At 40.0% G+C, this 17,679-nt stretch overlaps 1 protein-coding gene across 2 annotated transcripts in view; it reads left to right on the plus strand.

Annotated features, from left to right (window-relative positions):
- The window catches only part of MAN2A1 (mannosidase alpha class 2A member 1), a 214,765-nt gene that overhangs the window by 98,493 nt on the left and 98,593 nt on the right, over positions 1 to 17,679 (plus strand). For both annotated transcript variants that reach the window (XM_005907789.3, XM_070373207.1), the window contains exons 7-9: positions 1,956 to 2,142; positions 5,932 to 6,109; positions 15,433 to 15,635. In XM_005907789.3, the coding sequence (XP_005907851.2) occupies positions 1,956 to 2,142; positions 5,932 to 6,109; positions 15,433 to 15,635 (568 nt within the window). The remainder of the gene's footprint in view (positions 1 to 1,955; positions 2,143 to 5,931; positions 6,110 to 15,432; positions 15,636 to 17,679) is intronic.

Here is a 17,679-nt window from a genome sequence, read left to right on the forward strand (position 1 = left end):
CAAATCTCATACAGGTGCTAGGTACAAAGCCTGGATCTAAACCCAGTTCTGTGCTCTTCCGAGGCCTAGGCCCCCTGACCTCTAGCATCTGCTGCCAGCTGTATCAAGTTGTCAGTAAAATGTCATCTGAAAAAGGATTTCATTATTAAGACTGTTCAGCCATCACTGCATTACATCATACTTGTTCTTTGGGTAATCTAGACCCTCATTAAGTGTTTCAGCAGCATCATTTGTAAATTTAGACAGTATCTTTCTCATGGGCACTGTTGTTTTTTCAAAAGGAAACAAATTAACTGTATAACTTATTATCCTGGAAAACTGAACCTGTAGGGCAAACAAGAGCTTCTGGGGGGTTGCATCCTATATAATTTTATCAGATGCTTAGGAGCATATTAATTTTTGTTGAAAAGGGATCATTTATTTGAGGAAGCCCTACTTAAATTATTGCTTACATTCAAATTGCTTATAAATATCAGTTGGCATAAAATTAATACTTTTATGCACTTAATACTGTGCTAAGAAGAAATATAGAAAACATTGTTGCCTGTAAAATTATAGTCTTAATTTGATAAAAGACTAACACCACCAAATGCAGCAGGTGAATTGAAATGTGTAAATGTGCTGCTAAATAGTATGGTGGACCTACCTGCTGTCTTTGGACATGTTGCTTGAAAATGATGTTTTGGAATTAAGGTGAGCTTCTTTGTTTGTTCTGGTTGTTAATGAAGCAGTTGTTTTCAAATTTTTTAAATGTATATGGTGCTTGTTTCTTTTTTCTTGTTGTCTGTCTGTATTATAAAAGCAATACATTGCTGAGAATTGGAGATCTGTATGTAGAGAGGAAGAGATATTTACAGGTCAGAATTAAACAAAAAATAGCCATTTTTTAACTCTTATTAAAGTCCTCCAATCTTACTTTGTGGGAGGCATCTTACCTCTCAAGGGCAATGATGCCAGCACATACTGGCATTGAGGTTTCAATTAAAAACAATTCTGTGTCGGGAAGCAGTACTCGTTTTCTGTATCTTTATTGTTTGCTTTGTTTTGATTCTTCTCTTTGGTTTTGAAAATTATTTTTACTTTTTCTCTGCCTCCAAGGAGAACAGTCAGACTGGCCCTTCACTGGTAAGGGGCCCTCTACAAACTCTGCTGCGGAGAAGGCAATGGCACGCCACTCCAATACTCTTGCCTGGAGAATCCCATGGACGGAGGAGCCTGGTGGGCTGCAGTCCATGGGGTTGCTGGGAGTCGGACACGACTGAGCGACTTCACTTTCACTTTTCACTTTCATGCATTGGAGAAGGAAATGGCAACCCACTCCAGTGTCCTTGCCTGGAGAATCCCAGGGACGGGGGAGCCTGGTGGGCTGCCGTCTATGGGGTCGCACAGGGTCGGACATGACTGAAGTGACTTAGCAGCAGCAGCACAAACTCTGCTGAGTGCGCTTATTTCTTGTCACTGAAGACGAGTATTTCCCCAGTATTTTCACAGGCCCTTCCCTCTCCGGCTCTTATTCTCCCAGTCCCCTGTTCTGCTGCCTTCGTGTCTTCTTCACACCTGGCCTCCGCAGCTAATGGTCCCTCTCAGAGTCCCTGCTCCCCAAGGCAGGCGCAGATGTGGCAGGCGCTGGCAGCCAGGGGTGGCCGTAACTTTGGATGAGCTGGCTGTAACTTCTGTTCATTTATATCCTTCCAGGTCAGCAGATGCTGCTTTAGGATGGGGCCTTTCTGTTTCAGTTAAGTTTGGACAGAAGATGCAGGCAGACACTGAGATACAAGTGTCGTCCTTCTGGCTGGTGGCCGTTGAATGCTGCTGGGGTGTGTGTATTAGTAGTTAGAGGGGTTGTTGCTTTAGGATGGAACTTGCACTGTGTATGTGTAAAGCGGTGGCGTTTTGAAAGTTTGGGGATGAAATCTGTAAATTTACACAGGTCTCTCTATTGCTGTTTGTTGTAGATCTGGGATCTGTCACAGACATTTTTTGCCATATGATGCCCTTCTACAGCTACGACATCCCCCACACTTGTGGGCCTGATCCTAAAATATGCTGCCAGTTTGATTTTAAACGGCTTCCTGGAGGCAGATACGGTTGTCCCTGGGGAGTCCCCCCAGAAACAATATATCCTGGAAATCTCCAGAACAGGTATGAAAATATGCATTTTATAAGTCAGCATCTTTAACAAGTAAGTATTAGTGGCTTGTTGCTGAAGAGTTATATAAATGGTCTTTGGTAGCCAATATTATCCTTACTCAAAGCATTCATTCAAACGAGATTTAAAGCAGCTGAAAAATGCCAAAGCCTTGTCTGTCTGCCTTCTGTGTTACAACTTAATGGAAAGTGAACAACAGTAGATCAATGTATGGTGGATAACCTGTTATACACTGTTACTATGCTCTCCTTTGCCTTTATTATAAAAGCCTCCTACTGTGTTTGATTGATTTCATATACTTTTGTTGATAATAAAACTTATGGTCTCTATGGTATAAATTGGTAAGAGAAGCAACCCAATTGCAAAAACATGTTTATTGAAATGGATCACATAAAGAGCATAATTATCTGTTCCCTTAATAACAATCAGTAATAGTGAACACTGCCCAGCTCTGATGAATACATGTCTTTGCATCTTTCTGAAGTTTTTGACTTACCGAAAACTTTAATTAGGAATATTTATTCTGAAGAATTGTTAACTAAAAATCAGGAAATGAATTACTTGTTTTTTCTTAGAAGAAAACTGTCCTAAAGATGGAAGCATCTCATTAAATCAAGCTACCTATACTTCTAATTCTGGTGCTTTTAAAAGTTTAATTTCTTCACTGTAAAATTAATGGTATGTAATACACTAAAATAAAACACTGTGTTGTAATATAAGACACTCAACTCTGCTAGAAAAATAATATAGCCTTTTAAATAAAGTAAGATGGTTGCTCTGTGCTCAATAAAATCTATTTTTAAAAAAGTGTGTGTGAGGATGAAGGTATGATTTGGGTCTCCTTGCACTGATTGAGCCCTTGTGGCGATAAAGGAGATATTGCAGTGTGAGCCTCTCACTGTGGCAGACATAAGAGTATCTCAGCAAGGTCGTCTTCTTAAAGTTGTGGATCCTTTATGTATATCAAAATCTGGCTTCACTTCAAAAGAAGTGTCCCAAGATTTGGGATCTGTTTGGTTTCTTTTTTTGGTTCTTGGAGCAGTGAAGAACCTGAACAGTCTGCTAGGGCCAGGCTGCTTCGACATAAGCGGGTAATTCAGTACAGTTGTTGCAGAGGTGCAGCGGGAAGGTGGTGGTGGCTTGGTCAGGGTCGGGGGATCCTTGCCTGCCTTCTTGGGAGAACACTTAGCTGTTTGCCGCTAAGTGGGGTTTGCACGCCTCCTCTTACTCCAGTGGTCAGGGGCTCCGGGAGACTTCTTGCAGGCTAGCTCAGGGAATCCCCGAGCACCCACAGATGGTGCGAGGCCCCTCTTTTTCTTTCTCGGGTGCTGCTGAGAGTGCCTGAGAGCCATTCTGCGCAATCCTGTTGATGGTCCTGGAACCCTTCAAAGACTACCGGCCCCCCTCCCCAACCCCCCTCAGAACACACCTCGTGTTCAGTCAGTTCCAGTGATTCTGAAAGGGGCTTCCAGGCACCAGGGACATACAGATGAATGAATCTGTATAATGCTTACATAGATTTTTGTTGTTGTTTAGCTTATAAGTCTTGAAGTCTTGGTTCTGCTGGTTATTTCCCATGCAGATGTCACCTTCCTTGTGATGTTCAGAGATCAAGCATGGGCATTCCAGTTTAATGGCACTGGGTTTTTTAACACCCTAAAGAAAATGATTTTTAACTATCATGTACAGGTGATACATTCAGTATGCTTAGTTTATCAGGTTTCTCTACTTTGAAGACAAAGAAACTCCATTCTTTATCAAGTTTGGTTTAGATCTAGTACCATATAATGTGGGCTTCTCTGGTGGCTCACATGGTAAAGAATTTGCCTGCAATGCGGGAGACTGGAGTTCAATCCTTAGGTCAGGAAGATCCCATGGAGAGGGGAATGGCTAACTACTCCAGTGTTCTTGCCTGGAGAATTCCATGGACAGAGGAACCTGGTGGGCTACAGTCCATGGGGTCACAGAGAGTTGGACACGGCTGGACAGCCGATACTCACTCACCGTGTGTTTTACATATGGTAATGGTTTACATGTCAGGTGATGTGACGTCTGTTCCAGTCAAGTTGCCCTTTCCTCCCTGGTAGGATAAGTGCAGAGTGATTGCAGCCGCACGCCTGTGCCTGTGATGTGGCCAAGGCACCTGTCACAGGTTGCCATGTGTAGCGAGTGTCCACTCCCTACCAGCTTGGCAGTGTGGCCCCTTGGCTTTCCCAGCACTGACACTTCCTGAGCAACAGCCTGGGAGTCGGGATGGGTGCTGTGTAGAAAAGGCACTTCATCAAGTCTGTGCTTGCTTTCCTCTTCCGTGTTTCACACATATACATGCAGAGCGTGGTGTATCTAGTAGTGAGCCTTGGGATGCGTTTTTGTGCTGATTGCCTGAAGGATCTAGCTGGATGCTCATTTATACTTTATCTTATGTCTGTGATTCATGTACGTATTTTTCCTCTTGTTTCCTTAGGTCTTAGACATCTTCCTGTGTGATTAATCTCATTGTATGTGTGCTTTATAATTATAAGTAATAATTTAAAATTGTTTTTTGGGAAATATGGAATATTAGTAAATTACTAGTAAAAATTAAGTTCTATATTGAATGGTAATCTCAGGAAACTAGGTATTATATGTTAAGTAAGAATATTATGGTTATATTTTACTCACCAAGTTATTAAATTTTTGCTAATTTAATATTTGCAGAACAATTTCAGAGACCATCAATATAAAAAGAGCATATGAGATTCTAAATTTAGTTCAGTGTTTTTTCATAGTTTCTGTAAAATGCCTCCTTCCATCGTTGATGTTCTTTGAGATTTCTTCATAAATTTTTATATCGTGAATTAGAATCTACTTCTGGATAATCCTTGAAGTGAAAATTGGAATACTGAATAAAAAACCGTATTTGTCATCTATCACTGTTTTTAAGCTTTGGCACTAGACACATGGAGAACTCCTCAGGGTTCATCTGCTTGTTTAATTTCACTTTCAGAAGCTCTTCCTCTTACTTTGTGTTCCCAGGCTTTCTCAAACGGGGCCCCCATTCATCGTTTCCCAAAAGGTTTTCTAGACAGTGTAAGTAAATGAAATACAGAAGCCTATCAGCACGTTGTATTTAGCTGTCCTTTTGAGTCGTGGGTTAGGGCCCAGAGAGAGAGAAACCAGAATAGCTCATGCAGTTCCTTAGCTGTATCTGTTGATCAGTATGAAGGACACTGTGACAGACACTCAGATTATTGATGGAAGAAGTTGACTGAGTTGGTTTTCTTCCTTTAGAAAAGGAAATACGGTTCTATAATTGGCTTCATTCAAAATAATTTTATGTTTAATTAGGCAATTTTATTTTTTTTAATTAGGCAATTTTAGATTAAGTTAGAGAAAGGGATATTAAGTCAAAGCAAGTCAGAGTTCATGTAGATGAGAAATCTATCTTCTTGGACTGAATTATTTTATGGCACAGGCTATCTGGCAGTCAGTGTCTGTGGCTGACCTTTGGGAGGGCACTGATGCCCTCAGGAATTTATGCCAAAGCTGTCATAAGCCTTTATTTCTCTAAGGATATTCCATGGAAAAGCTATGGGGTTTTCCCTCTGATAAGAATTTATCAATATTTTAGAGGGATAGGAAAAATTAGTGCAGTAGTTAGAATAATCTGTCTCGTAAATCGTGCTAAGCGAGAACACAGGCAGAATGCATGATGCTGTTTCACTGCAGCGCGCTTCGTGCGATGGCCCCGCTGTGCTAGTGGTGCTCCCGCTGTGCTAGTGGTGCTCCTTCTCCTTCTGCAGGGCCGAGATGCTCCTGGACCAGTACCGAAAGAAGTCAGAGCTCTTCCGAACCACGGTGGTCCTGGCCCCGCTGGGAGACGATTTCCGCTACACCGAACGCACCGAATGGGATCACCAGTTCAAGAATTACCAGCTGCTTTTTGATTATATGAACTCTCATTCTCAGTATAATGTTAAGGTAATGAGAAATGCTTTATCATGATGCCATATTGGAAGGTGAACCTTCATTATTAAAGGAGGCTGAAACACAACAGCCTTAGTTCCTTCGTCCCACATCCTAGTATTTCTTAGAATATGTAGTTCTTCTGTAAAAGTGTGATTCATGAAGGGGTAAATTATCTTACATTACCGTTCCATTTCTAGAGTTATCCCTTTCTTACCACTCATTGAGGATTAAAGAGGCATTGCTTTGTGTGGTTGAAAACACGTACCTACTAAGTTGTGATGTTCGTTTTCCAGTGATGTCCTGTTTTCCTACTAGCACTGAAAGTTTGCTGTTTCTCTCAATCGCTTCCTGTGATTTAGCAGTGTGACTGGCAGATGCAGACGCATATGTCAAGAATTTTGCAAACACATGTCTTGTGTCAGAGACTACACTTGCATTTTTCTTAGATGAGAAGTCTTCTAAAATTAATCATTCGTCTGTCATTCTTTCTCTTTTTCTCCCCCTCTGGAAAATTTAAAGTGCACCCTGAAGTTTTGAGAATAGCATAAATTGCTCCCTGCTTCCCAGTACCCATGATTCAGCTACAGCACCCATCAGCTCAAGGTCACCCTTGTTTCTGCTGTGCTCCACTGTCATCTCACTCCTCTAGAATTTTGGAGCAAATCTCAGAGGGCATGTATTTTTGTCTATAACCATTTCATTATGTATCTAAATGATAAGGACACTGTGGAAAAATATGATCGTAATACCATTATCCCATCTGAAAGATTAACAGTAATGTCATATACCCAGACACATTCCAATTTACTCAGCTCATCAAAGCGTTTTACAGATGGGTTGCATGAGTGAGGACTTGAGCACGAGTCGTGTGGACCCTGTGTGAGAGGCTGCTCACCCCGCACTGTACTGTGTGCACATCCAGAGCTGTTAGACATGCCACACTGAGAATACAGTAGAGAGGAAGTGGGCTTACCTGTGGGAAGTAAATTCAAGCTTATTAAGGAAAAGCACATAATACTGAATAGATGAATAAGCTTCAATAAAACATCACGGTGATTCGAGGTACTTAAAACCGAATTTCAGCCATGTCATAAACCTTGAGTATGGACCTGTGTGTAGGTCTTCTCTGTGCTTCCCTCCAAGAGGAAGTGCACACAGGGACCGTTGATCGGAGGGGCGCGTGCATACGTCTCAAAAGACACCTTCCTGGGGAATGGTTCTGAGGTCTGCAGAAGGAGCCACTGCATGACTCTGAAGAATTTAATCCTGTCTTTAATATTTTACCCGTTTCCTCCTTTGCCCACTAGAAAAATCTTTAAAGTAATTGGAAAGTTAATGTATCATATACATAGGAGTGCATAGGCCATTAAGTACACAGAGAATATTTTCAATTTTTAAAACACCCGTGTAATATTAAAAAGGATATATATATATGTATAACTGAGTCACTTTGCTGTATAGCAGAGATTGGCATAACATTGTAAACCAAATATACTTTGTTTGAAAGAAGAAAAAATCACCATGTAACCCCTATCCAATATGTAGAACATTTCTAGCCTTCCAAGTCTTTACCAGTTCCTACAAGAGTAACCATTGCTTTCATTTGTATTTTTTAATTGGAGGATAGTTGCTTCACAGTTTTATGCTGGTTTCTGCCGTCCGTCAACGTGAGTTAGCTGTGGGTGTGTGTCTGTCCCCTCTTGCTGAACCCCACTCCCACCTCCTGCCCCACTCCGCTCTTCTGGGTTGTATCTTTGTGATTGGTGTTGCCTGTTTTTGAATTTTATGAGAAGGGACTCTTAAATATGTGTTATTTTGTGTCTCAATTTTTTTTTTTTTGGCTGCACATTATGTTTTTGAAATTCATCTACTGTTATGGGTTACATGTGGCATGTATCATGTGATATTGATGAGCATACCACCATTTATCCATTCTGTTGTTGGTGGACACTTGGATTGTTTTCAGCTTTGGTTAATGACAGGTAACACTGCATTGACTGTTTTGTGCAGTGTGTGTGTATGAGTTTATGGGGTATAAAATGGAGTGGAGTTTGGGGTTATTGGGTATGCACATGTTCAGCTTCAGTAGATATTGTCAAATGAAATTCCAAAGTAGACCCACTGGATGTCACATCCTCTGACAGTTTCAGTGGTTCCTCTTCCTTACTCAGGCTCATCTTATCAGAGCTTTTTTCTCCTTTTATGATGGATGTGATGGTTTTATTTTGTATTTCCAGTAGTTAATGAGGCTGACTCTCTTCTCATAAGTTTATTGCCATTTGGGTATCCTCTTTTGAGCAGTGCTAAGTCTTTTGATGATTATTTTATTAGATTGGGTCGTCTGTCTTTTTCCTAACCATTTATATTTCTCTTATGTATTTTGGATTGAGTCTTTTTTCAGATTAAAGTTATGCAAATGTTATCTCCCACTATGTAGCCTCTGTTTTCTCTCTCAATGCTATCTTTTGAGGAACAGAAATTCTTAATTTTAATGGAATCTTATGGTTAGTGCATGTTATGTTTTGCTTAAAAACTTTTGTTTACCCATGGTCGTGAAAATCTATTCTTTATGAAGCTGTACTCTAGAAGTGCTGTTGTTCTACCTTCAACATGTAGGTCTGTCTACAGTATGTCGGAAATCAGTCAGTTCAGTTCAGTCACTCAGTCGTGTCCGACTCTGCGACCCCATGAACCGCAGCATGCCAGGCCTCCCTGTCCATCACCAACTCTCGGAGCTTACTCAAACTGTCCACCCAGTCAGTGATGCCATCCAACCATCTCATCCTCTGTCGTCCCCTTCTCTTCCTGCCCTCAATCTTTTCCAGCATCGGGGTCTTTTCAAATGAGTCAGCTCTTCACATGAGATGGCCAAAGTATTAGAGTTTTAGCCTCAACATCAGTCCATTCAGTGAATATTCAGGGCTGATTTCCTTCAGGATGGACTGGTTGGATCTCCTTGCAGTCCAAGGGACTCTCAAGTGTCTTCTCCAACATCACAGTTCAAAAGCATCAATTCTTTGGCGCTCAGCTTTCTTTATAGTCCACCTCTCACATTTCATACATGAGCACTGGAAAAACCATAGCCTTGACTAGATGGACCTTTGTTGGCAAAGTAATGTCTCTGCTTTTTAATAATGTTTGGAATAGATTGTTGTATATTGTCTGAGGGGAGGGATCAAGATACATTTTGCCCGTGTGAGTGTCAAGCACCATTTATTGAAAAGACCATAGTTTGCCCATTTCTATGCAGTGTCATCTCTATTATTAATCATGAGTGGAGATGGATTTATGTGTGGGTCTGTGTCTAGACTTTCTACTCACTTTTGTCTGTTTAACTAGTTTCATACTTTGAGCTTCATAGTAGATCTTACTATCTGATAGTGAGTCTTCTAGTTCTGTTCTTCTCTTCAGCACTCTGCCTTCTTTATGGTCCAACCCTCACTTCCGTACATTTACTACTGGAAAAACTGTAGCTTTGACTATATGGACCTTGGTCAGCAGAGTATTACCTCTGCTTTTTAATATGCTGTCTAGGTTTGTAATAGCTTTTCTTCCAAGGAGCAAGCGTCTTTTAGTTTCATGGCTGCAGTCACTGTCTGCCGTGACTTTGGAACCCAAGAAAATGAAGTCTTTTACTCTTTCCATTTTTTCCCCTTCTGTTTGCCTTGAAGATGGGACGGGATGCCATGACCTTCATTTTTTGAATGTTGAGTTTTAAGGCAGCTTTTTCACTCTCCTCTTTCACCTTCATCAAGAGGCTCTTTAGTTGATCTTCACTTTCTGCTGTAAGGGTGGTGTCATCTGCATATCTGAGGTTATTGATTTCCTTTATTTCAAGAATTTTTGTCCTTCAAATCCTGGCTGCTTTGAGGGCCCTTAGATATCTTCAAACATTTTTTTCTGTGTATTAAAACTTGTTTGTCTAGTTGTATCTGTTCTCTGTGAGATGTTTAAAGTTGCTTAATCAAGCTGAAAGTGTTAAGCTTATTTTCTTCTAATGAAGGACAAACAAAAATAAGCAATTGGATTTAGGTGACTGAGAAACTGACGTTGGACTAGCCCAGTCAGCCAGTTTGCCATTGATCACGACTTATTTAGCAATCTATGTAACCTTTCCTTTTATGTCATCCTGGTAGAGGAGTTTAATGTTACATTTAAGATTAAGGTTATGTTTAAGATTATTTGTTGCATTTTAGTGTAAAACATTTAAATATTTTTGTTCAGTTATTTTTTGGTATCCCACATACTTTATTTGAGCTACCAAGAGACTATAGAAAAATTTACTTTAAATTATTTTTTTTTTTGAAACTACTCTAGCATTGCAAGAGGATTATATTTCAGTCCTTTAAGTTTGTAAGAAAGCTCATCAGGTCACTTACATCAACTTTGCTCTGGGATTTTGCCAAGAAGAAAATATTTTCATTCTGGGTAGTACCAAAAATTAACTGAAATATTTTTGAAAGGGTGTACTCTCTTTTTGATATTAACTTTCTAGCATGTCACAGATCCCTAAAATTTGAAACTGAAAGTGATTTTTGTTATCTAATAGTAATCCCTTATGACACAGATGAGGAAGTGAAAGTAAAAGTGCCTCAGTTGTGTTTGACTCTTTGTGACCCCATGGACTATACAATTCACAGAATTCTCCAGGCCAGAATCTGGAGTGGGTAGCCTTTCCCTTCACCAGGGGATCTTCCCAACCCAGGGATTGAACCAAGGTCCTGCATTGCAGGCGGATTCTTTACCACCTGAGCTATCAGGGAAGCCCCATATGGATGAGGAAAGTGAGACTCAAAAATACCTATATCAATGACTGTTTTGCCACTGTTACTACGTATCCTTCTCTGATCTCATCTGTACCTATTGGGTCTGTAGTTAATGCTGTGTCCTGGTATTTGTGACCCTCATTTCTTGTATGTCCACACATAATCTACTTCCTAGTAAGTGTATTCTACTTCCTAGTAATGAGATTGGGGAGTAATACTTAATATTAAATAAACTGAAGTATATTGAGAGATTGATTTGCTATTAACTCTCTAAAGTGCTTTACTTTTTAATTTGTTTATAATTTTATTGAAATATGATTGATATATATCACTGTTTATGTTTAAGGTGTATATTAATAGCATAATGTTTTGACTTACCTATACTGTGGAATGATTACCACAATAAGTTTAGTTGGCAGCCATCATCTTGTATCAGATCAGATCAGATCAGTCTCTCAGTCGTGTCCGACTCTTTGCGACCCCCATGAATCGCAGCACGCCAGGCCTCCCTGTCCATCACCACCTCCCTGAGTTCACTGAGACTCACGTCCATCGAGGCAGTGATGCCATCCAGCCATCTCGTCCTCTGTCGTCCCCTTCTCCTCCTGCCCACAATCCCTCCCAGCATCAGAGTCTTTTCCAATGAGTCAGCTCTTCGCATGAGGTGGCCAAAGTACTGGAGTTTCAGCTTCAGCATCATTCCTTCCAAAGAAATCCCAGGGCTGATCTCCTTCAGAATGGACTGGTTGGATCTCCTTGCAGTCCAAGGGACTCTCAAGAGTCTTCTCTAACACCACAGTTCAAAAGCATCAATTCTACGGCGCTCAGGCTTCTTCACAGTCCAAATCTCACATCCATACATGACCACAGGAAAAACCATAGCCTTGACTAGACGAACCTTTGTTGGCAAAGTAACGTCTCTGCTTTTGAATATGCTATCTAGGTTGGTCATAACTTTCCTTCCAAGGAGTAAGCGTCTTTTAATTTCATGGCTGCAGTCACCATCTGTAGTGATTTTGGAGCCCGGAAAAATAAAGTCCGACACTGTTTCCACTGTTTCCCCATCTATTTCCCATGAAGTGGTGGGACCAGATGCCATGATCTTCGTTTTCTGAATGTTGAGCTTTAAGCCAACTTTTTCACTCTCCTCTTTCCCTTTCATCAAGAGGCTTTTTAGTTCCTCTTCACTTTCTGCCATAAGGGTGGTGTCATCTGTGTATCTGAGGTTATTGATATTTCTCCCGGCAATCTTGATTCCAGCTTGTGTTTCTTCCAGTCCAGCGTTTCTCATGATGTACTCTGCATTTAAGTTAAATAAACAGGGTGACAGTATACAGCCTGGACGAACTCCTTTTCCTATTTGGAACCATTCTGTTGTTCCATGTCCAGTTCTAACTGTTGCTTCCTGACATGCATACAAATTTCTCAAGAGGCAGATCAGGTGGTCTGGTATTCCCATCTCTTTCAGAATTTTCCACAGTTTATTGTGATTCACAGAGTCAAGGGCTTTGGCATAGTCAATGAAGCAGAAATAGATGTTTTTCTGGAATTCTCTTGCTTTTTCCATGATCCAGCAGATGTTGGCAATTTGATCTCTGGTTCCTCTGCCTTTTCTAAAACCAGCTTGAACATCAGGAAGTTCACGGTTCACATATTGCTGAAGCCTGGCTTGGAGAATTTTGAGCATTACTTTACTAGCGTGTGAGATGAGTGCAGTTGTGCGGTAGTTTGAGCATTCTTTGGCATTGCCTTTCTTTGGGATTGGAATGAAAACTGACCTTTTCCAGTCCTGTGGCCACTGCTGAGTTTTCCAAATTTGCTGGAATATTGAGTGCAGCACTTTCCCAGCATCATCTTTCAGGATTTGGAATAGCTCAACTGGAATTCCATCACCTCCACTAGCTTTGTTTGTAGTGATGCTTTCTAAGGCCCACTTGACTTCACATTCCAGGATGTCTGGCTCTAGGTCAGTGATCACACCATCGTGATTATCTGGGTCATGAAGATCTTTTTTGTACAGTTCTTCTGTGTATTCTTGCCATCTCTTCTTAATATCTTCTGCTTCTGTTAGGTGTATACCATTTCTGTCCTTTATCAAGCTCATCTTTGCATGAAATATTCCTTTGCTATCTCTGATTTTCTTGAAGAGATCCCTAGTCTTTCCCATTCTGTTGTTTTCCTCTATTTCTTTGCACTGATCGCTGAAGAAGGCTTTCTTCTCTCTTCTTGGTATTCTTTGGAACTCTGCATTCAGATGTTTGTATCTTTCCTTTTCTCCTTTGCCTTTAGCTTCTCTTCTTTTCACAGCTATTTGTAAGGCCTCCCCAGACAGCCATTTTGCTTTTTTGCATTTCTTTTCTTGTATAGATACAATTAAATAAAAAGAAAAAATTTTTCCTTGCAATGAGAACTGTTAGGATCTGCTCTCTTCACAGCGTTCATACATTTCGTTCAGCAGCGTTAACTGTAGATGTCATGCTGTGTGTATTACAGTCCTGGCACTTACTTCTCTTAGAACTGGAGTTTGTACCTTTCGGCCACCTTTGGCCAGCTTCCTTCCCTGCCCCTACCTCTACTCTCTTTTTCTGAGCTGTTCATTTTTTGTTACATTTCACATGTAAGTGAGGTCATACAGTATTTTTCCTTCTCTTTATCTACTTGGCATAATGTCCTCTAGTACAGTGCTTTGCTTTAACAGTTATTTAATTCTCTGAGCATTTTCTGGTAAGCACATAATTATTCCTATTATATTTTAGGAGACAGGCACAAATAGATTCGCTTGCCCAAGAAAAACTGTATTTGGTGAAGCCAAGATTAGAGTAGATAATGTAGTTTAAAACTGCTTTTTTTAATGGTACTGGTGAACATATTACAGGGGAGAAGTAGAGAGAAAGACGTGGAGAATGGGCTTGTGGATGCAGTGCAGGAAGGAGAGGGTGGGGCAGCTTGAGAGGAGCATTGGCATGAATGCATCGCCACGTGCAAAGTAGACAGCTACTGGGAAGCCGCTGTCCACAGGGAGCCCAGCCAGCTCTGTGATGCGCCGGGGGTGGAGGGGGGACGAGGGTGGGGGTGGGGGGGGGGCGTGTGTGTGCCCACAGGGTTCTACCTCACTGTGCCGCAGAAGCCAGCACAACATGGAAGACGGCTATCCTCCAAGTAAAATGAATGTAAAAAGCTAACTTTGAAAAAGCTGCTTTTCTTTAACGCAAGCATAAGGAATGGAATAATCATCCATTTTGCTGTTACAAAATTCACTATATCACAGATTATGAAAACTTACGTTTGTCTTACTAATATCACTGTGGTGTTTCCAGTTGATATTTTGCCTTTGCAGTGGTGGAGTAACAGCCAAAGCTTATACCTCTATTTGCCAGTCGTATCTCTAAGCATTTTACTTAGAATCCATCAGCTGTACCATGGAGACGTGCAGAAACACTATATAATATGCTCAAAACTAAGTGTTAGATAAGTGGCGGAGAGAGCGTTCAAACCCACGTCGTCGGGATACAGCTTCTGTGCTGCTCTTAGTAACTGCTGGAGGGCCACTAACTGGTTTTGACTACTTTAATTATTTTTCTGCCACACTGAATCAAAATGGCTCTCAGTATCTGGGTGTGTATCTATGTACTGCGTTGGCCAGAAAGGTCTCTTGGGTTTCATTACATCTTATGGAAAAACAAATTAACTCATTGACCATGTATATATGTGTGTGTGTGCATAAGATCAGAAACCAAAAAATTAGCGTCTTTTTAAAAAGAACACATTCCTGTTTAATTGTCTATTTACTTCTAGCAACACCACCTTTCAATATATGTTTATTAGATCTTGTATAATATTTCTTTTTTCCTCTGATTTATAGACTAGTTTGAGATCATAAAAATGGATTTATGTACCGGTAATTTGAGTCATTAGTCAGAAAAACTTTTTCATTTGAGCAGTCAACCTTGCAATTCTCATCCCCTTTTCTGTTTTACTTCTATTGCTCACTGTTACCTACTGGTAGAGAAAGTCCTTTTTTTTTTTTAAATGACCTGGTGTTCTTAAAGTCTCTCCTTTCTCCTTTGTAAGAATACAGACCGGGTAGAGTGGAGGCCAGAGGAGAATATGTGGATATGATATGTGGAAATACTTAATAGCTAACAAAGCTGTTCTTCCAGACTGCTGTAACATGTACTTAAAATACACACCTTTTATTTTTGCTGTTTCCCCTACTTGCCATTCATCTCTGGATTATGCCGTAGCCTAGTCCTTGCACACTTGGAGATTCTAGAAATGTATAAGGAGTTTTCAGATCCACACATTTGTAGCTCTGATTAACTCTTCTAACTGCTTACATGTGCAAGTTTTCTCTTAGTTTTTTGGGACTTGATGCAAGTAAAAGACAATCACTGAGTGCTTTTCCCCCTGCATTTAAGTAAATCTGAGCTATATATTTATCCTAATTTGGAAGCATGCCTTAAATATTTATTAGGAACTTTTCCGTTCAGCACTAAAAGTAATTTTAAGGTACAGATGAATGTGTGAATAAATGAAATGTAACTTTTTTTTTTTTTTTTTCCCCACTAGATACAGTTTGGGACTTTATCAGATTATTTTGATGCACTAGAAAAAGAAGCTTCAGCCAGTAGTAGGAATAGCCAATCAATATTCCCTGTTGTAAGTGGAGATTTTTTCACTTATGCTGACCGAGATGATCATTACTGGAGTGGCTATTTTACATCCAGGCCCTTTTACAAGCGAATGGATAGGATATTGGAATCCCATTTAAGGTACATTTGCCTTTAGAGAGCTGCGTCGACTGCTTCACTTCTCTTGTGTTACCATTGCCTGTCTGTAGAGCTGTGCGCAGTGCGCAGCGTTTATGTCGTATGTGTTAGGGTGTGTTTAATGTAATTGTGAAACTTTAATGCAGTCAGAGCTGTATCTTTGGAAGTAATCAGATTTTTACAAGGGTTTTGCTCTTGAAGGTAAAACAGTTTCTGTAATGGCTTTTCTGGGAGTTGTACTCCACATTCTCTATTTTTCTGACTGGCCCCCTGTGTTACCTGCGCACTGTAGCAGCATTCAGCGGCATCACTGAGTGCCTGCAGGCCGGGAGCCTGGTCAGCCGGGTTACAGAGGCGGGACCAGGGCTCAGAAGGAGCAGACAGGCCCTCAGCCGCCGGGGGCAGGCCTCAAAGACTGTCCTCTGAGACAGCTGTGTTCATAATTGGGAGGACTGGGGACTCCATCACAGCTCTTATTTTAAAACACATTTCTGTAGATACGGTTTTCTGCTTAAAGAAGAAAATTTAAGAGATGGGAACTGATGGAGGCAAAATGATTGGTTGAAAAAATGATTGGTTGAAAAAATAAACTGATATGGAGAAGACAGAAAAAGTCAATAGAAAAAACATAAAAGCACTCTCTACACCTGCATTATCCAGTTCTTTTCGATGACTAGCCAGTAGGCCTTTCTGTAGTGAGAAATGCTCAGTTCTCTGCTGTATGTGCAGCATAGGGGCCACCAGCCATGTGTGACCAGACCACTTGGAATGTGGCCAGCGTGACTGTGGAGCTGAAGTCTCAGTCTTATTTAATTTTAATGTACGTGGCCACATGTGGCCACATGTCACAGTGGAGAGCGCTGCTCTAAACAGCTGAGTCTCACTGTTTTCAGACGCTCAGAAACCTTCCCAAGGCGGTCCTGTGGCTTTTTCTATATGTGTGGCCCAGGAGAGGAACCTTCATGATGAATTCATTGTCCATTCAGTTCAAAATAGGAAATCATGATGAGTAATTTTCATGATGAATCTTGGTATTATAGATAATAAATTATATGAAACCTACCCTCTTCTATGTATTAGTGGATATTAAGTATATATTGGACAGTATTTTTCTAAAAATCATTAATTTCTTTAAGTGTTGTACTTTGGCATAGTGGTATGTGTGTTTATTATTTTTGCCGTTTCTGTGATACTGTTTCCACAAAGTAACAGTAACTTATTAAAAAACCCTAACCTTTGACTGTTTGAGGGGATAGTCATTAATGTGCCAAATGTATGTTTATTATTATATTTATAACAAAAAAATATTTGTATATTATAGATATTTCTGCATCATTAACCAATAGAATATTGGTTATCTGTTACGTTATTCTAAACTATCTATGATAAGAACAGAGCAAGTACTAAATAATGTAGAAATTCTTTGGGGCCACTGCATAATTTTTTTAAGTGTCAAGTATTTTTTGGTGGCAAAAAGTTATGAGTATTAGTTCAGTCTTATTTTATTGAACTTATTTAAGGTGCTACTTGAATATATTACTACTGGTAATGTATTTTGAAAATTCTCCTGCGTTAAAATAAAACAATAAGCCATACAGTAATTTGAATTTCAAAATATAATTAATTTATTTGAAACTAAGTTTATTGTGTGAAAAATTATATTTGATCCTCAACTTATTTGTAAAAATAAGTGTATAAATTAGAAAAGTACAAAAAAGAAAATATTCTTCAAATCCACTTGTTTAATATTTTGGAATATTTATACGTATATGTGCTCTTCAGTGCGTTTGCTCTGGATATGTCTGCCTACATACTTATAGTCTTCTTAATTCCAGGAGAGGGAGTCTCATGCCGTCAAGAAGGCTTGTAATTTTAAGAAGTGGATATTAAATTTTTATCTGTTTTTAAAAAGTAGAGATTATTTAGTGTCTTCAAAAATTCAAAGGAATTCTTTTTTAAAAAGAGCAGTTTAAATCTCTTCTTTTTTCCTGATATCTTGCTACATTTTCATGCTGCCTTGATTTTTCTCTCCATCATCCTAACGTTT

Source organism: Bos mutus, chromosome 7 (assembly GCF_027580195.1).
Source record: "Bos mutus isolate GX-2022 chromosome 7, NWIPB_WYAK_1.1, whole genome shotgun sequence".
NCBI classification, from domain to species: Eukaryota; Metazoa; Chordata; class Mammalia; order Artiodactyla; family Bovidae; genus Bos; species Bos mutus.